Source organism: Hyaloscypha bicolor (assembly GCF_002865645.1).
Source record: "Hyaloscypha bicolor E unplaced genomic scaffold K444scaffold_15, whole genome shotgun sequence".
Classification (NCBI taxonomy): domain Eukaryota; kingdom Fungi; phylum Ascomycota; class Leotiomycetes; order Helotiales; family Hyaloscyphaceae; genus Hyaloscypha; species Hyaloscypha bicolor.
Window position 1 is genome coordinate 1,419,037 of NW_020194517.1, and position 16,182 is coordinate 1,435,218.

The 16,182-nt window shown below is 51.5% G+C and overlaps 6 protein-coding genes across 6 annotated transcripts; 3 read left to right on the forward strand and 3 right to left on the reverse strand.

The window, feature by feature from the left end:
- Positions 1–1,282: 1,282 nt before the first annotated feature.
- K444DRAFT_607634 (epoxide hydrolase) lies at positions 1,283–2,699 on the reverse strand. The gene is made up of 3 exons (XM_024879203.1): positions 2,666–2,699; positions 2,588–2,612; positions 1,283–2,168 (listed from the first exon to the last, which is right to left on the reverse strand). Exons 1-3 carry the CDS (start codon positions 2,692–2,694, stop codon positions 1,392–1,394), a joined length of 831 nt encoding a protein of 276 aa, XP_024743099.1. The 5' UTR covers positions 2,695–2,699; the 3' UTR covers positions 1,283–1,391.
- A 464-nt stretch (positions 2,700–3,163) lies between these two features.
- K444DRAFT_607636 (putative 60S ribosomal protein L5) lies at positions 3,164–4,483 on the forward strand. Its single transcript, XM_024879204.1, has one exon. It carries the CDS (start codon positions 3,623–3,625, stop codon positions 4,334–4,336), a length of 714 nt encoding a protein of 237 aa, XP_024743100.1. The 5' UTR covers positions 3,164–3,622; the 3' UTR covers positions 4,337–4,483.
- Positions 4,484–5,114: 631 nt separating this feature from the next.
- K444DRAFT_624703 (RNI-like protein) lies at positions 5,115–9,092 on the forward strand (the record flags this gene model as incomplete). Its single annotated transcript, XM_024882437.1, has 4 exons — positions 5,115–5,184; positions 5,302–7,366; positions 7,643–8,406; positions 8,458–9,092. 4 exons carry the CDS (start codon positions 5,115–5,117, stop codon positions 9,090–9,092), a joined length of 3,534 nt encoding a protein of 1,177 aa, XP_024743101.1.
- Positions 9,093–9,486: 394 nt separating this feature from the next.
- K444DRAFT_166036 (uncharacterized protein) lies at positions 9,487–10,728 on the reverse strand. Its single transcript, XM_024870694.1, has 2 exons — positions 9,841–10,728; positions 9,487–9,752 (listed from the first exon to the last, which is right to left on the reverse strand). The coding sequence occupies exon 1, from the start codon at positions 10,582–10,584 to the stop codon at positions 9,904–9,906; it is 681 nt and encodes a 226-aa protein (XP_024743102.1). The 5' UTR covers positions 10,585–10,728; the 3' UTR covers positions 9,487–9,752; positions 9,841–9,903.
- A 288-nt stretch (positions 10,729–11,016) lies between these two features.
- Positions 11,017–11,976, reverse strand: K444DRAFT_607638 (uncharacterized protein). Its single transcript, XM_024879205.1, has one exon. The coding sequence runs from the start codon at positions 11,787–11,789 to the stop codon at positions 11,517–11,519; it is 273 nt and encodes a 90-aa protein (XP_024743103.1). The 5' UTR covers positions 11,790–11,976; the 3' UTR covers positions 11,017–11,516.
- Positions 11,977–14,933: 2,957 nt separating this feature from the next.
- On the forward strand, positions 14,934–15,844 carry K444DRAFT_640131 (uncharacterized protein; the record flags this gene model as incomplete). Its single annotated transcript, XM_024884461.1, has 2 exons — positions 14,934–15,048; positions 15,099–15,844. 2 exons carry the CDS (start codon positions 14,934–14,936, stop codon positions 15,842–15,844), a joined length of 861 nt encoding a protein of 286 aa, XP_024743104.1.
- Positions 15,845–16,182: the final 338 nt, after the last annotated feature.

Sequence of the window (16,182 nt, forward strand, 5' to 3'; positions counted from 1 at the left end):
GATGCAGATAGCAGAAGGCACATGGTCATGCTTTGGAGACGACTTAAATCAGGGTCTTCGGCGAACTAACGGTACTCCAGAAATGTGTCATCCGTAAAAGAATCAAGCTTTCAATGATTTGAACAAGTCGGATCAGCAACAAACCACTCCGATAACAACAGTCAAGATGAAAAATACATGGAGTCTCGATCCCTGTCAGTGGCCTTCGCCCATATGATTATGGATTACGATCTCTGTACTCCGTAGAACTTTCAAACCAACTCTGCTATCATTAGTTCTGACACTAAATAGTGAGTCTTCTACTCAATAAACGTAGGTTGGACGAAGTCAGATAATATAAATATTTTTGTACACCAAGTTGTTGGATTGCTCAAGTTCTCCCTCCATGACTCCATGGACATAAGCTTCGCAAACGAGATGTGTGAGACGTCGAGTACATGCTCCGATGGCTGGTCGAGACGTCATGCTTGTTTTTGTGTCTGAATTGCGCTCTTTTGCCTCGTCATCGGGTAACTATAACAGACTCCAGCTAGAAGGCTTGTAATCCAAGCAGATGCTGTTGAATTGGGCTGATCGAGCCCATTGCTGATAGTCACTGTTGACGAGGGTAAGCAAGTTTAGGGAGATGTGATCCACATGCTGGACGACCTTGGACAGAATTCCGTACAGAAGTCCGAATAGTGGTGCCAAAGTTGATGGAGGCCGTCCTTCCATGGCTTTTGTCGAAGGAGAAGGGGAAAGATGGCACCGCTTACGTACGGCTTCCTTTCCATACTTATCTTTGTTGCCTTCAAACATCGGTCACATTAGCTGCATGGTTTTATTGGCGTCTACAGCCATGGAGGGCACTCGATGGTCCAGACCTGAATTTGGCTTGTAAGCAAGTCTACACGAGTGAAGGCGATAGATCCTGAAGCTTCTCGAAGTTTTCATATTCTCGGAACGTTTTGTTGGTCTAATGAAGGCCCCTTAGTGAGAATGCTTCAATGGTCTGAGAATGAGCTAGAGGGTGTGGCTGACTATGAGAGGGTGGAACGAGGAGGTCCAAACGGATTGAAGTTGGTTTGGGAATGCTAGCGGCATCAACGAGAATTTAAGTATCACATGATCAAAACTATTCCACTCAAAAATTCTTTGTGTCATGTGAATGATGAGAAACACATGAAAGATACCACAAAAACCAAGGTTTTCGATTATATCGAGTGCACAGAGGCAGCCCTTGTCGCCTATCTAATGGCGAGAATATCGGTGAAGCACGTGACAGCAAATGCTGAATGATTTGGGGTCAATTTGATCAGAATCTATCATCTCAATCTTCCTTGGCAGGTCTCTCACAAGACCTTCAATTATTTAAGCATCGTATCAACACCAGCAGCCCTTGGATTGTTGCATCATAACTTCGCTACCTTCTTCCTCACCATAGGCTTCACAGGAATCCGTGGATGATCACCAGCCAACTTCAGCCCTGTAATCTCCTCTAGCTGGTCCACAGCCTCGAACGCTCTTCCTAAGTTGACTTTAATAGTCTGAAACCCCGACTTCTTCCCCGCCTTCAAATTTTCTCCAATATCATCCAAAAACAACACTTCCTCCGCCTTCACCCCGTCTTTCCACCCTCGCTTCTCCCTCGCGAATTTATCCAACTCCTTCAGCGCCAGCTCGTAAATCTTTGGGTCGGGCTTTCGCAGTCCAACGTGTGCGCTGGAGATGAATACATCAAAGAAATTGCGTGGGTCACCCGGAGAGGAGGTGTTTGAATAGGGGTGGTTGGGAGGGAAGATAACTGTGTTGGAGAGTGCGGCGAGGATATATTTTCCCGAGGATTTTAGAGCTTTGAGAGCGGGGTACATCCATGGGTCTGGAGACCGCGATTGCCGCATCATTTCCCAGAAGAGTAGTTCGCCGTCTAGTGTTGGGAGCGGTGGAATGGTCTTGGGGAGGGAAGGGTCTTTCTGAGTGGCCGTGGTGTAGAAGGAGTGCCAGAGAGAGCTGTTGTGTAGGTCGGATGTGAAGCCTGAGAACCAAGCTGAGTCCATAGGAATTTCACCGCGTTCGAGGCGGTGCCAGAAGCCATGGGGAGCGCTGCGCGAGATGCAGTGGTTCACCCAGCCTGGTGGGATATCAAGAGATAGTTCGTAATCGAGGATTGCTTGAAAGGGAGAGACGACCTGAAGTTTGTCAGCAAGAGATAGAAAAATACCTGTGATGATGCGATGAGGACGTGTAGATAGTGCAGAAATGAGAGAAAAAGGAATACGGGATGGATGGGCAAGAGAAGAGGTTTAAACGAGGTAGTGCTAGCTAGCTAACTCGTAAATATGAATGAACTTCGGTACGAGGCTCCAGACAGTTATAAGATATGAGAAATGCAGTACATAAAGCACAGATAATCTCACAGCATAGAGCCGAGAAAGGGAGGCGTCTCTCCCGTTTGTTCATCGGTTGAATATGAAACTAGGGACAGTGCGGGGTAGATAGAAAGTTCGAAACTGCAATGGACTAATTAAACAAAATTCTCTGAAATATCAAAAGTAGCTAACGTGGCTCGAAACGAAGCAAACGTAGTAATAGCAAAGCTTATACTTACACAAACGCCTCCAATATCAAAGAGTCTACCAATCCATTTGTTAGTGAAATCTCTCGACTTTTGCGAGGTAATACTGACAGGACTTTGGGCTGTTTTGAGGGTGGCATTATCGAGTCTATGCTGTCTAAAACAAAATCCACTGGGTAGTCTTCTTGAGACATCAGAAATTCGAGTGAATTATGATGATTATTGTTCAAGAAGGAGAGAGTAATCCAGAGAAGCCGAGGTTCAACACCAACCTTAGCCAATTCCGCCGAGCTTCTACCGAATTAAAAGTTAGAAGGATCACATGACCAAAATTTCTAGATCCATCTTAATCGTGGGGGAGTCTGGTTGAATGTGGTATATTCGTGGGTTCAGACCGACAGATGTTTGTTTCATTTGTCGAATTATTATTATAATAGAGGTCAGGTTTGTGATACATGGTCATGAGGTGGTCTTTTTGGACTTCGACTTCATTGGAATCGTGCCCCTCCTCTGTAAATTTTGAAGCTGGCGGGCTCGGCCGCACTTTTCTAAGCGAGCCGCACACAAACACAGTTCCGAATCTCGAATTTCTTCCTTCGATTCTCAATACCACGACAACTTCATTCTCCAGCAATAGTGCGGCCAATCTGCCAAGATGGTAAGTTGATTTACAATCGCATTATCTGCGCCTCTGCAGACGATGTCTATGAGAACCCGAAGTTCCTCGGAAGAGCAGAAATGCCAAAGAGAGCTTGAGAGTCCCTGCAGAATGTTCGGACGTTGATCTGAAATGCCAACTGCGGATTCGAGGACATGGGCTAATTGATTGTTGCAGCCTTTCACCAAGCTGGTCAAGAACTCGGCGTACTACAGGTAAGCATCTGTGATCCTCGTCTTCAATCTTCGTGCAAAGCTGACTTCAACAGCCGCTACCAAACCAAGTACAAGCGCCGTCGTGTCGGAAAGACCGATTACTATGCTCGCAAGCGCCTCATCACCCAAGCCAAGAACAAGTACAATGCGCCGAAGTACCGTCTCGTCGTCCGCTTCACCAACCGTGACATTGTTATGCAAATCGTAACCTCCGAGATCACTGGTGACAAGGTCTTCTGCGCTGCCTACTCCCACGAACTCAAGGCCTATGGCATCGAACACGGTCTTACCAACTGGGCCGCCGCATACTGCACTGGTCTTCTGATCGCGCGCCGCGTTCTCAAGAAGCTCGGCATGGATGAGGACTTCCAAGGTGTTGAGGAGGCTGATGGAGAGTACAAGCTTACTGAGGCTTCTGAGGAAGGTGAGCGACGACCTTTCAAGGCCTTCCTCGATGTCGGCCTTCACCGCACTTCCACTGGTGCCCGTATCTTCGGTGCCATGAAGGGTGCTTCCGACGGTGGCATTCTCATTCCCCACTCCGAGAACCGCTTCCCAGGCTTCGACATTGAGACGAAGGAGCTCGATGCCGACACCCTGCGCAAGTACATCTTCGGTGGTCACGTTGCTGAGTACATGGAGACCCTTGCCGATGATGATGAAGAGCGATACAAGTCTCAATTCCAAGGCTACATCGATGATGAGATTGAGGCCGATGGATTGGAGGAGTTGTACCAGGAGGCCCACAAGCAAATCCGAGAGGACCCCTTCAAGAAGGTCGATGAGGCTGGTGAGAAGAAGACCAAGGAGGAGCACAAGAAGGAGTCGCTCAAGTTCCGTGGCCGCAAGTTGACGAAGGACGAGAAGATGGAGAGAGTCAAGGCCAAGATTGCCGAGCTCAAGGAATAAGCTTTTGTCTTTCTTGCATCTTGTACTTCGGGTATCGCTCTTTGCTTAGGGCATTATGAGGAGTTGATACGGCAGGAAAAACCTGAATGGCATGACTTCTGAGACATTATCTTGACCCAGTTCGTGACTATGTGAGGTTGATGTTTTCGCTCTTGGTTACCTAACAATGCTTGATTATTCAGTGACACGGTACAGGGGATCTGGCGGCCGAACAGACCACCAGGACTTCAAGAAGGCCAGCCATAGGCTAGTTTAGGTACTAATGATGAACGTACCACCCCAACTGGGAATACAATGGAGCCAGAGCCAGAGACTGACCCAGCACGATGCGATCCTGTGGGCCCACTGCAACAGCCAAAATCAGTTTTATGATTTATCAAGTCCCGAGACGTGAGGAGTGAGTGAGCAAGCCTGAGCGAATCAACTCCGGCAATCCGGTTCAGCGATTACATATGACGAGCGAGATGCGGTTGAGCACCGCACCGCACCGCACCACAACCCGCGTGCTTCAGCAGATCCCTCCCTTCCGTGCCTTCCTCGTCCGAAGCAGCCCATGACCCCGTACCTTTGCGATTCTTTCAAATCGTGAATAATTCTACAAGATTACTAACAAGCCTCACCACTTCGCGCATTCGCAGACGTGGCGCAGTATGCTTCAACAGCCGCTGCAGTGAGCTGCTTATCTCAGCCTATTTCCGCCATCTACGACGATTCCAAAGCCAGCGGGCGGCGATAAATCTCACCTCTCCTTCCGGTTCATTCAGTGCGGCCGAACGCGATGGAGAGTGTTCACGGTGTTGACGTTAGTTGGATGAGCAAACACACCAGCAACAGCCTCAATTCAAAGGGTATGTGAATGATCAGCCCTGGGACTCTGTTTCGACACATCGCTTCAAGGGCAGTGTAGCGATATATTGCACATGTTTTCGCCATGAAGAATGCTAATCTAACTTCTCTTTCTATAGACCATCTCTCGAAAGCTCATACTGTTCATCATGGTTCACCTCCCTCCCTCGAGGAGTCAAAGATAGTACACAATGGCAATGGACATCACGCAGACGAGCCTTCTCCATCTCCAAAACCTATACCCGGTCGACCCAACTTTTCGAGAAGTAATTCAACGGAAAAGACAATAACATTGAATGGGAGCTTGTCGAGGTCCGGATCGCCGTCCCCGAGTACCCCAAGAAGGAATTCGTGGTTGTCGAGCATCTCCTCCAAGTTCTCGTCATCACCACACCCAGCTCAAGCGCAAAATGGCAGCCCTACAATATCGACACCTCCTACTATACCAGAGTCGCCGATTCCCACTGGCCCTAGTGCCCCGAAGAATGCCATATTGCCACATGCTGTGAAGGTTTCCGGCGATGTCCCATATACCCCAGCTCCGGTCAAGACCGGACAGCCCAGCTTTTTACAAAGTGCTTTTCGAAGGTTATCCTCATCTGGGGGTCAGTTGTCGGCTCCTCACAAAGGAATGCAACATGGACTGTGCCAGCGAATGGTGCTGAATGTGGATCCAAACCGGGAAAGATGTCACATCTCTGAGCTTGATCAATCGAAGCTGCGGAGGGTTGCATTCTGTGTCGACGTCGAAATTGCAAGTGGTCCTCGGTACAATGAAGACGATGTTAGTGAGGAGAAGAAGAAAGAACGGAAAGAACGAAAACGAATGACTGAAAAAGGCGAGGCTGAGGCATTGAAAAATCCAGAAGCTGTCAAAGAGGAGAAGGAAGTCGACGGTGTCATAAAAGCTACTGGAGAATTCGTCCCCAAAGAACCTGCAAAAGAGGCATCGGAAAAGACAGAAGAGGTCAAAGACGAGAATGTTGCCGGTGATAAAGATACTACCAAGAAGAGAGAGAAAAAGAAACGTAGTGAAGAAGAGAGGAAGGCCAGGAAAGAAAAGAAGCGGAAGTTGGCTGAGGCGAACGGGACAGTACCTGTTGAGCTGGTCAGGGATGGCAGTGATAGCTCTGTAGGTAGTACGCCACCGGGAACGGCGACTCCTAAGACCCAAGCCTCACCTACCACGGATCCAGTTCGAATATACAGACGATGCTGCCAGCTGCGAGAAACGCCAATATTAAAAAAGATCACTGAGCAACTCGGCGCTGCTCCAACGAATCTCGGTCCTCCCGGAGTCGTGGCCAAGCTGGATCTTACCGGATACTGGCTTCAGCTCCCAGATCTCATTACCTTGGGCGACTACTTGGCAGTTGTTCCTGTGAAAGAATTGGTAATGGAGAACTGTGGACTCACTGATGAAGGCGTCCGTGTCATCCTCGCCGGTCTTCTCGCCGCAAAATGTCCCGAGTGGGAGAGGAAGAAAGTCAAGAAGGGGAAATGGGGTGAGTGCCCTCAAGGTGGCTTTGTAGAGCGGGTCGTCTTCAAAAACAATGGCAAGATTGGGAAAGATGGCTGGCGCTACATTTGCACATTCATCGCCATGTGTCGGTCACTCAAATCGATGGATTTATCGAAAGTTCCATTCCCCCAGCCCCCGGCCGGGACATCGTCTCACGGGCCTAGCCATCTCACCCGTACTGTAAGCGCCTCAAGCACTACTCATCCAGAGGTTTCATGCGTTTTGAGTAAAGCCATCGGCGAGCGGCTAGCTGGTCGAGAATTCGAGTTGCTGAACATCGCCGAATGTGGCATGACCACTGAACAATTGGGCGATCTAATCGATGGAGTCATCAAGTCTGGTTTACGACGTCTCGGAATTGCGGGAAACAAAATTACCCCCGAAGGAATGCAACATGTTGCTCGCTACATCCGAGACGGAAAGTGTGAGGGTTTAGATCTTGGCGGGAACGACTTAAGGGACCAGCTGGGCGTGATTGCAGATGCCTTAACAGAGGACAATGCTCTTTACGCTTTGAGTCTTGCCGACTGCAATCTCACACCGGAATCTTTATCGGCGCTTTTTCCGGCTCTGGCGAAGCTGAACAATTTTCGGTTTATCGATTTGTCGCAGAATCATGACTTGTTTGATTCCGAGCCTAGTGCGCTCTCATTACTCCGAAGGTACGTTGCGTCTTATTGTGTTGTCAGCCCCAGAAGTATGTAAATACGAGGACATACCGGATCGGGTAGGCGTCGCGGCTGGCTGATGAGGCTCAAAACCGCCGCGCCTTCAGGCTGACATACCTCCTTTTTGGGATCTCAGCCCACACACTTCAGCCCTGGGGTCGCACGGCAAAGCCGTCTTCTCAAAAATGGCACTTGCATGCCGGCCCAATAATTTCATTATGTTCTTTGGAAGAATTGAGATGTGAGACGGGGTTGCTGACGAAACTTCAGGTACCTTCCGAAGCTGCCAACGCTTAAGCGTATACACCTCACCGATGTATCCATGACTCCAGAGCAAGCCATTGCGCTCGCGGAAATCTTACCGGAGAGCCCGAACTTGGCTCATGTGAGCATGATGGAAAATCCCAAACTTGCGACTTTGGCAGACGCACGGGATGAAGCCAATCAAGAAGAGGCTTGCGCTCTGTATGCCTCGCTCATGGCAGCCGTTCGAGTTTCACAGTCGATCATATGCATCGATATTGAAGTGCCTTCTCCTGAATCAAGCGAAGTTGTGAAGGCATTGGCAAAACAAGTCGTCGCCTACTGCCTATGGAACATGGAGCGCGGTCCGGTGGCCGAGATCAGTCAAGCATCTGCAACAGTATCAGAACCTCACGGGGGAGAGAAGGAAGTTGCCGTGCCGGATGTGTTATTGCACCTCGTAGGACATGTCGAAGGCTTCCACGAGAACCACGATGAAGATGAGGCTGCCCCAGACGAGGATTATGTTATCGGTGGAACAGGTGTAGTCAAGGCTTTGGGTATCTGCTTGCGAAATAGAGCCCATGATTCAAGGAGACCATCGGCAGATCGTACCTTCTCCGATTTGTCGGAGCCAGGCAGCGGATCGGCGACCCCGAAGTCGCCCCATGTCCGTGGTGGCAAAGCCAAAGATATGTCAAAGAACTTGCTTGGAAGCGCGCGCAAGATACGAGCCCGTCTTCAACCTGCCTTGCTAAAGGAATCGAGGACCGGTGATGGAAACAACTACCGTAAGCGTGTTGCCGAGAAATCCCTAACCAATGATGCTAACATCGCTTCAGAACGCCTCCTATTCCTCGACAGAACCCTTGAGGGTATGATCAAACGATTCGAAGACGAGTTCCCAGAGACACGCCTCCCATCCTCGGTGACCTCGCCGCCTCTTCCGGATATGGGTCCGGCCAGCCCATCAGAAAGCTTCGAGCTCAACGGAGGTGCTGAGTCTCATATCTCTGATACCGAACCAGTCCTCGCTGAGACAGCTCCGTCTGATGACGAGGAGGGTCTTCGTCCGATGCTATCGAGGCACAATTCTGACGTATCGCTTGCCTCTCGTGCCCTGTCTCAAGAAGAGGGTCTTATGCACCGATTCGGGCAGCAATTCCGACGAGACATAACGAAGCCTGATATCGAAAACGGCATTACCGGGACACCAGGTGCCCATGATCAGCCTGTGCATCTCCAATTGCTGAGAGCAATGGTCTATGGAACAAGCGGTGAAGAAATCAAGAATAGAATCTTGAACGAGGGTGAAGAATCAATCATGCGAGAGCTGAGGAATGAAGCAAGCGAACTGAGGCAGACGCTCAAGGAGCAAGACCCAGAAGGCTGGGTGAAGTTTGTGGAGAGTCAGGACGCGGCGATGAGGAATCAAAGGTTCGCCGGTTTAGAACGAAACGTCAGTGCTATTGAATAACCACACTCGTTCAAATATTTTCTTGCCTTAGGGGCTGATGGTGGCCTGATGAAAGACGCAAATAAGCACGGGGCAACAGTTGCTTTTTTGGAATCTTATTGAGCGTGCTTTGCTGCTGGCGATGGACGGATGCACTTGCATTTAGTTTTAGCAGAATATTTTGATAGGCTTCTGTGTAAATTACGAGGAGATGTACATACATGATGGATGAAGGACGAGGGACTACGAAAGGAACATGGCCTTACAGATTTTGCCATGACAAATGTAGTCCACACCCTTTGCAGTGTTTTGCATCTTATAATAAGCTAAAGTCCTATTTTCGAACAGTTCCGTCCATTATGAGATGCTCTGTAATACATGGTAACCGATTATGTGACCAAACTCCGATGCAATTATGAACAGTAAAGTCTTTTTTAAGCAGTAGTCCATCCGATGCGTCTAACTCCAGCCAATATCAACCCTATCCGATCCTATCCTGCTCCTAACGCAAAATTCCATGGTTTCCTCGTACGCGTAATTCTTCGCCTTCGCCTCGCGGCGCCGCCCCCTTCGAAACCGAAACTTTCCCACCCAGTCGGTTGGCCCCCTTCTAACGAGTCAAAAATGCTTGCTTGCTTCAACTATTCGTACACTCGCTCATTCCCTCTCACTTCCCCTGCGCTCCCTCCCTCTCCACCCAATCATCTCTCTCCCCAAATCCCAAAAGTGCATCCTCACGTGACACACCCTACCCCCCCTCCCCCGTCTCTTCTGGAGGCTTCCAAGGCACTACCTCAATGCTCGGCGGCTCCTTCAGTCCCCGTTCCTGTAGTCAAGCGCTCATCTTTTTCTCGCTCTCCTCACACGCTTTACAGACGCCGCCGCCGAAGACGCGGGTGTGGCGGCGCCAGCCCTCGGCTTGGATCACTTCGCCCGTGATGGTGACGGATCCTGTAGACAGCGTCGAGGAGGTCGAGGAGGTGGAATGGGTTTTCGTGTAGGAGCGGCGGCGGGGGAGGGGGTCGTCGGTTCCGGTTTCTGAATTGGGCTTGGAGAGGACCGCGGGCTCGGAGGAGGAAGGGGTCGAGTCGAACGGGTACTCGAATTCCAGCGTCGTGGGCGAGTCGTAGTAAGATTGGTTTAGTCCTCCTCCTCCGCCCGGCGAAGAGGTTTGCGAGTCAGAACCGGGAGCGTATTCGATGGGGGCGGGAAAGATGGTTGTCGAGAGTGTTGGGGGTGTGAATGGCAATGGTGGTGGGGGGCGAGGGTGGTGATGTTGGGGGAAAGTCAGCGGGGCCGACGCATTAGAAATATATGGTTCCTGGCTTTGAGGTGATGGTTTCTCCGAGACTGGTGGGTGTGACATGTTTCTTGGGGAGGATTTGGATTTGGATTTGGACTTTCGTGATATTAATACTCCGAGGACGAGGAGGAGGGAGCCGCCGAGGAATGCATAGGGGAGGTCCAGGCCAGGCAGGCTGCTGGAGCCGGTAGGTGCGGAAAGGACAGGCATTTTGGGGGTTGGGGGTGGAGGAATGAAGGAAGGTTGGTAGGTAAAACAAATGTGGCGAGGGGGAAGGGAGGGAGGTGTGATCTAGGAGGGCGGGAAGGGAGGCTTATGTAGATTCTACTTTTCGAGGCACGCACGATACGACTGCCGAGTTTGGTTATAGGGCCATGGAGGGGTCTGTGACACTCGACGGAGAGGAGTGATAAAAGTAATTGTCAGCCGTGATCTGACGCGCATGGGGTGGATATGGCAACTGGAGCTCTTGGCGGGCGTCGTTTAGGTCATTTCATGTCAGGGCCAGGCAGGACCTTCGCATTGCGTTGCGTTGCGTTCGGCATGCCTACCTCGATAAGTGAGTGAGTGACTGCCAGAGACAAGGAAGGTGGAGGCTCCACCCCTGTTCGGGATTACACCCAAGCTCATTTCTTTGCTTTGTCTCAAATTGTCTTGATTTCTTGCCGGCGGTTTTCTGCGTTCAGCCAAGCAGGCATTGTTGCCCACAAGACCATGGCAGGAGGCAAATACCATGCCATGCGCCTTCGGAAGCCTCGTTGCATCTTGCATGTGTGAGGTGACGGCACACTCAAACTCGGAGCGCCAGCAATTTTCCTTGATGAACCCCTCCCCCTCCCAAGATCAGGAGTTACTAAATGTTACTAAATATCGCCAGAGGCGCTGAGACTTGGCCAGTAGCCGGCGTGCAAAAGTCACACGACGCACCGAAGGGGTGTAGTGTGGTCTACTCTGTAGGGCTGGGTCAGCATTTATTGATGCAAGGCTAGATTCTCAAGTCAGCTCAGAGCGAAACGTCGATCTCCCGCTTCGGTGCATCCTCTCTTACGCCCGCATCGTACCGCGCTCGTACGGGACAGCTCCCCTCTCGCGCTCGAGTTTCACCACAAGGCCACTGTGCAACAGAGTTGCCGTTAATTAGCCTATCTGACTGCTGTCCGCTCTATGTTTACCTTCTCCCGCGCCGCCGTATGTGCGCCAATGGGACCGTCGTGGGCGGTGGATGGAGCTGCGCTGATGTTGTCGTTGTACGTACACCGCGTAAGCTGGGATTTGACGCGCAAAGAGCCGACGGTGCGGCGAGGTCCCGGGGTTGGGGTTGGGTGCAAATTGCTCGTCCAGGCGAACAGGGCAGACAGCACGCCATGTGCGCACCTTGGCCGGCCGTTGGGTGTGGATAAGGGGGGGGCGAGCATCGGAGATGCAGATGCAGATGCAGATGCCGTGCGGACAGCTGTCACAGATCGTTGGTGAGGGGCAACTTGGGGCAGGTTTGATGAAGGCGTCTTGGGGTCCTGGGGTCTGGTGAGGGTTCGATGTTGGTTCAGCTGAGGTGAGCGTCTTTTCAGGAGTAGTGGGTCTCGCTTAGCGCCCAGGGGCGTCGATTGGTCGCAAAATGGCTGGAAATCGGTCTAGCGAAGGGACGTTCAGCTCAGCTCGACCTCCGAGGCTGCACCACCTCGCGGTTAGTTGCGTCAGGCGCGCCTTCGTCTCTTGCTTTTGGAGGGGCGATGCGCGATGGACGGAAGGGTCAACCCGGCCCATGACCGTGCATAGTCGCTTGATGAGGCTATAATGTATTAATGCTGCGAGTGGAGAGCTGGCATTCGAGTTGCCGCGATTAATCAGATGGCGCTCCTGGCTGTTCGAACGTATTATTGGCGAGAGCATTTGAGCTTAAGTTCGGAGAGCCTGCCGCTCTCAGATCGAATCCGGTTACCGTGAGGCGATCAACATCGTCGAACGGCTGAATTGCTTCTCGAAGGTCCGCAAAGTCCCTGGAAGGCCTGGAAGGGCCAGCTCATTCCTGTCCCGATGCTGCGGAATGTTGGCGTTCGCACTCCATGATTCGATCCTGTTACGAAGGTAAATGGCGGTCAGAGCCCTTGGGTCTGGCGAAAGCATCAGGAGGTTCCTATATAAGATCCAATATACTTACTGCAGGGATGGCAAAGACTGCCATATTTCTGATCCCTGAACGTGGCGTTGAGGTTGGAAGCAAGAGATCACGTGAGGATAGCTTTCCTCCAACCATTTCTACAAGACGATGAAGGCGTCCGAAAAGGGCATTTGGCATGTCCTCCGCTGGCATGCAACACACTGGACATCGTCATGGGGCATTGGATAGTTGAATGCTATTCGGTGTCAGATCTCTTTCCGTGTCTCCTTGACTTCAAGCCTCCACTGACAACTCTTGTCATAGAACTGGCTGCTGATTAACACATCTCTTGCATATACGGATGGACCTGCCTTGCCTAAGCTGCGCCAGGTTTTGTATCATTTGTGGGGTTCTTGCGGGTCTATATCACTTGATTCCCAATGATGGCTTGTAACATCGCCAAGGTGCCTTGCCGTTCAGCTTGGCTTTGGCGAGGAGGCACAAAATGTGGAGAAAAAGAGAAAAGAATCTAGACGACGAGGCTCCCGGATGATGAAAATGGAGGCGTGGCTATTTGAGAACACCGCTCCAGACCTCCTAAGATATCGCATGATATGAGAGCCTGGGCTCACACCCACCATACGCTCTAGACTCAACAGCGGAGACTGGTCGACCGGATCTGATCCAGGGACTTGTATCGGAGATGCACGACGGAAGAAGAAGATTTGTGTAAGAAGTAAGATTGAGACACGCTTGAGTCTCTAGGAGATTATGCGCATCAAGTCAAAAGCTGAACGCTGAAAGAGGTGATCTGCGCGACAGAGATGGAAGAAAGAAGCTCCGAATCGTAATCAGTCTCGTATACTTCGTGATAATTCCAGCAGTGACGGATAGATGCTTGGCGATCTGCAAACAGGTTTGTGCTTCATAGTGCTGGCGGGAAATAAGCTTCGTGTCTTTCGGAGCCCAAGCTTATCAAAGTTGTCTGATTCTTGGTCCCAAGAAGCAATGGAAATTTGGTGGGATACCCGTCACGTGAGTGCCGTTTTGCTTACCTAGCGCTCAGAGGCCCCTGCACCCTCGGGAGACGACAACTCCTCATCTTGAAACTCCACAGCCTCGGACACGACGCCTCAAAGTTCGTATTTTGGGGACACAATCAGAACATCGGATTACTCTTCCTTGGTTGTGGGTGATTGATCCCTATTCAATGCATAAGCGGATCTTTTCCTCCCGCCAAATGGCCGAAGCCAGCGCTCCAGATGGAAGACAACGGATCCCAGCTCCTCTTAGAGACGCAGCGCCGCTGTCATTGCAAGATATCACCGTGCTGAGTGAGCTGGGCAAGCCGTCGCACCTTGGCTGAAGACTTCAGTTGACCTCAGCATACAGACGAGTTCGTCAAACATACCTACGTCGACGGCGAGTGGCTGTGTAGGGTTGTGCTACACTCTGTTGATGCCAAGCTGTTCCGAGTTGATGCGAGAGGTCCAAGTCCCGTTCTGGCAGCTTCGGCGAAGAAACGCCCCACAAAGCTTCTTCCTGGAGCGGATCCTACGATCCATTCACCAGATCTTAATTCAGAATTGTTTCTGTCGCGCGGACAATTGGCCTATGCTGAACAAGCGTGAAGTTTAAGGCGTTTGAGGATCTACCACATCCCTGGACTACCGTTCATCCTCGTTGACACCTCTGAGAGCAACTGACACAATCTTATCACTTGCTCCAACCCCAACAGCGCCAGAAATGTGAAGCACCAATCGAAGTCGACTTGGTGGGTCCATCGAGTCGTGACATGGCCAAGATCCAAACACGCAGAGCCTCAGATCTTGGGAGGGGCAAACCCCGGCACTGCAGCAACCCCTGTGATCCCCATTGATCCTCCTCTAGTGGTCCATCAAAGGCGATGCATTGAGGACTCCAGCAAAACGAGGCCTATGATTGAGCATTACCTTGTTGATCAGATCTCTCCAAACAACTCTACTCCCCTCTGGTTGTTTGCCCCAGCAGCCAATCGTAACTTTGCTCTGCTCCAGATTTGGGCCTTGCACAGCCTCTTCTCGATGATGATCCGTGAACAGCTCTTCACGTCTCGGAGAAGTGTCGCCAACTGGTGGTTAGATGCAAGTTTCTAAACATCCAAAATGCTTTTCGATGTTAGAAGCCTTGCCCAGGTGTACCAAGTGATCCAAGCCGCGGCATCCGGTCTTTCTGGACCAAGCTTTCCAACGACAATCTTGGGTCGCCCGTCTAGTATAAGAGGATCTTGGTATCCCGCTCAAAGTAACTTTCTCATCATCAGCATCTAGCATCTAGCATCCAGCATCTTCAGCCTTTTCAGCCTCTTCCATCTCTTCAATCCTTTTTGAATCCAGCCCGGCGCCGGTCGCATTCATTCTTCTAGTTTATACCAATCTTTTAATTGTCCTTTTTCAGTCTTCCAATCCACACAACCTTCAAGATGCAATACTCATCAGTCATCCTCCTTGCGGCTTTCGCTGCCACTAATGTCTTCGCACACGGTGTCATTGACTCCGTTGTCGGTGCTAACGGTGTGACCATGCCAGGTCTCTCCGGTAAGCTTCTCCGGCCTCATCACCCTTTAGCCGATGCTAACTCCATTCAGTTGCGGATGGAACTCCTCGTGATTGCGCTTCCCCAGCATGCGGCTCTGAGGCCGATACCTCCATCATCCGCCAAAACGAGATTGGCACCAGCAAGGCCACCGCTCTCGGCCGGACCAACGGTGGTGGACCAGTCGACGCCGCCAAGATGGTGGCCCTCTTCATGGGCGCCGCTGGCAACGCAACTGAAGCCAAGATGGCCCGCGAGGTCCACGCCGCCAACGTCCTCCGCCGCTCCCTCGGTGAGCGTGCGGCCAACGGAGGAACCAAGACCCCCTCCGGCACCAAGGAGACCGCCGTCAAGGCCGCAGCAGGTGTCGGAGCCACCTCGGGCATGCCCACCACCGCGGACGACGGAACCGTCAAGATGACCTTCCACCAAGTCAACCAGGACGGTGCCGGACCCCTGACCGCCATGGTCGACGCCACTTCCGGTGGAACCGACCCGAGTGCCTTCAAGACCGCAACCGTCACCCAGAACGTCCCGGGTATCGGCATCGGCGGTCTCTCCGCTGCCCAGACCATGGACTTCCCCGTCGCCATCCAGATGCCAGCGGGCATGACCTGCTCCGGCTCCGTCGGCGGCGCCTCGGGCGTCTGCGTTGCCAAGCTCCAGAACTCTGCCCTTGCCGGCCCCTTCGGTGGCTCCGTCGCCTTCACACAATCCGCTGCCGCCAAGAAGCGCGCGGTCGAGTACAACCTCAGCAAGCGCCGCTTCGCCCGCGCGCTTGCCAGCGACAACGAGTAAATCTACTCGCGTTGTTCGGCAATTGGGTTGTAGATTGGAGGATGTGGGTTGTACATAATCTCGTGTGGTAGATGGAAGTCTTAACAGCGATAATTTTTCATTTATTACCTTTCGGCTGGTGGGATGGTGGTAGGCTTGGGCGTGAGCGGAATCTGGGATTCTGTCAGTCTTTGGTGGAGAGGGGGATTGGGGTACATAGATGATGCTAGTAGAATTGACTTCATACTTTCCTTAAAAAATAATGCATCCTGTTGATCAAAGTGTGTCTCGAGAATCTTTCATGCATCCCTTGGGTTCAACTTGTGTCTGTCTTCTTGCATTTTCTTTAGTGATCAATT

Excerpts from the sequence above, each read along its gene's own strand:
- K444DRAFT_166036 (XM_024870694.1), bottom strand. The coding sequence starts at position 10,584 with ATGCCTGTCCTTTCCGCACCTACCGGCTCCAGCAGCCTGCCTGGCCTG.
- K444DRAFT_607634 (XM_024879203.1), bottom strand. The coding sequence starts at position 2,694 with ATGCCACCCTCAAAACAGCCCAAAGTCCT. Across the intron at positions 2,613-2,665 it reads TCAAAACAGCCCAAAGTCCT|ACTCTTTGATATTGGAGGCG; the intron begins GTCAGTATTACC and ends ATGGATTGGTAG. Across the intron at positions 2,169-2,587 it reads TTGATATTGGAGGCGTTTGT|GTCGTCTCTCCCTTTCAAGC; the intron begins GTAAGTATAAGC and ends GACAAACTTCAG.
- K444DRAFT_607636 (XM_024879204.1), top strand. The coding sequence starts at position 3,623 with ATGCAAATCGTAACCTCCGAGATCACTGGTGACAAGGTCTTCTGCGCT.
- K444DRAFT_607638 (XM_024879205.1), bottom strand. The coding sequence starts at position 11,789 with ATGCTCGCCCCCCCCTTATCCACACCCAACGGCCGGCCAAGGTGCGCA.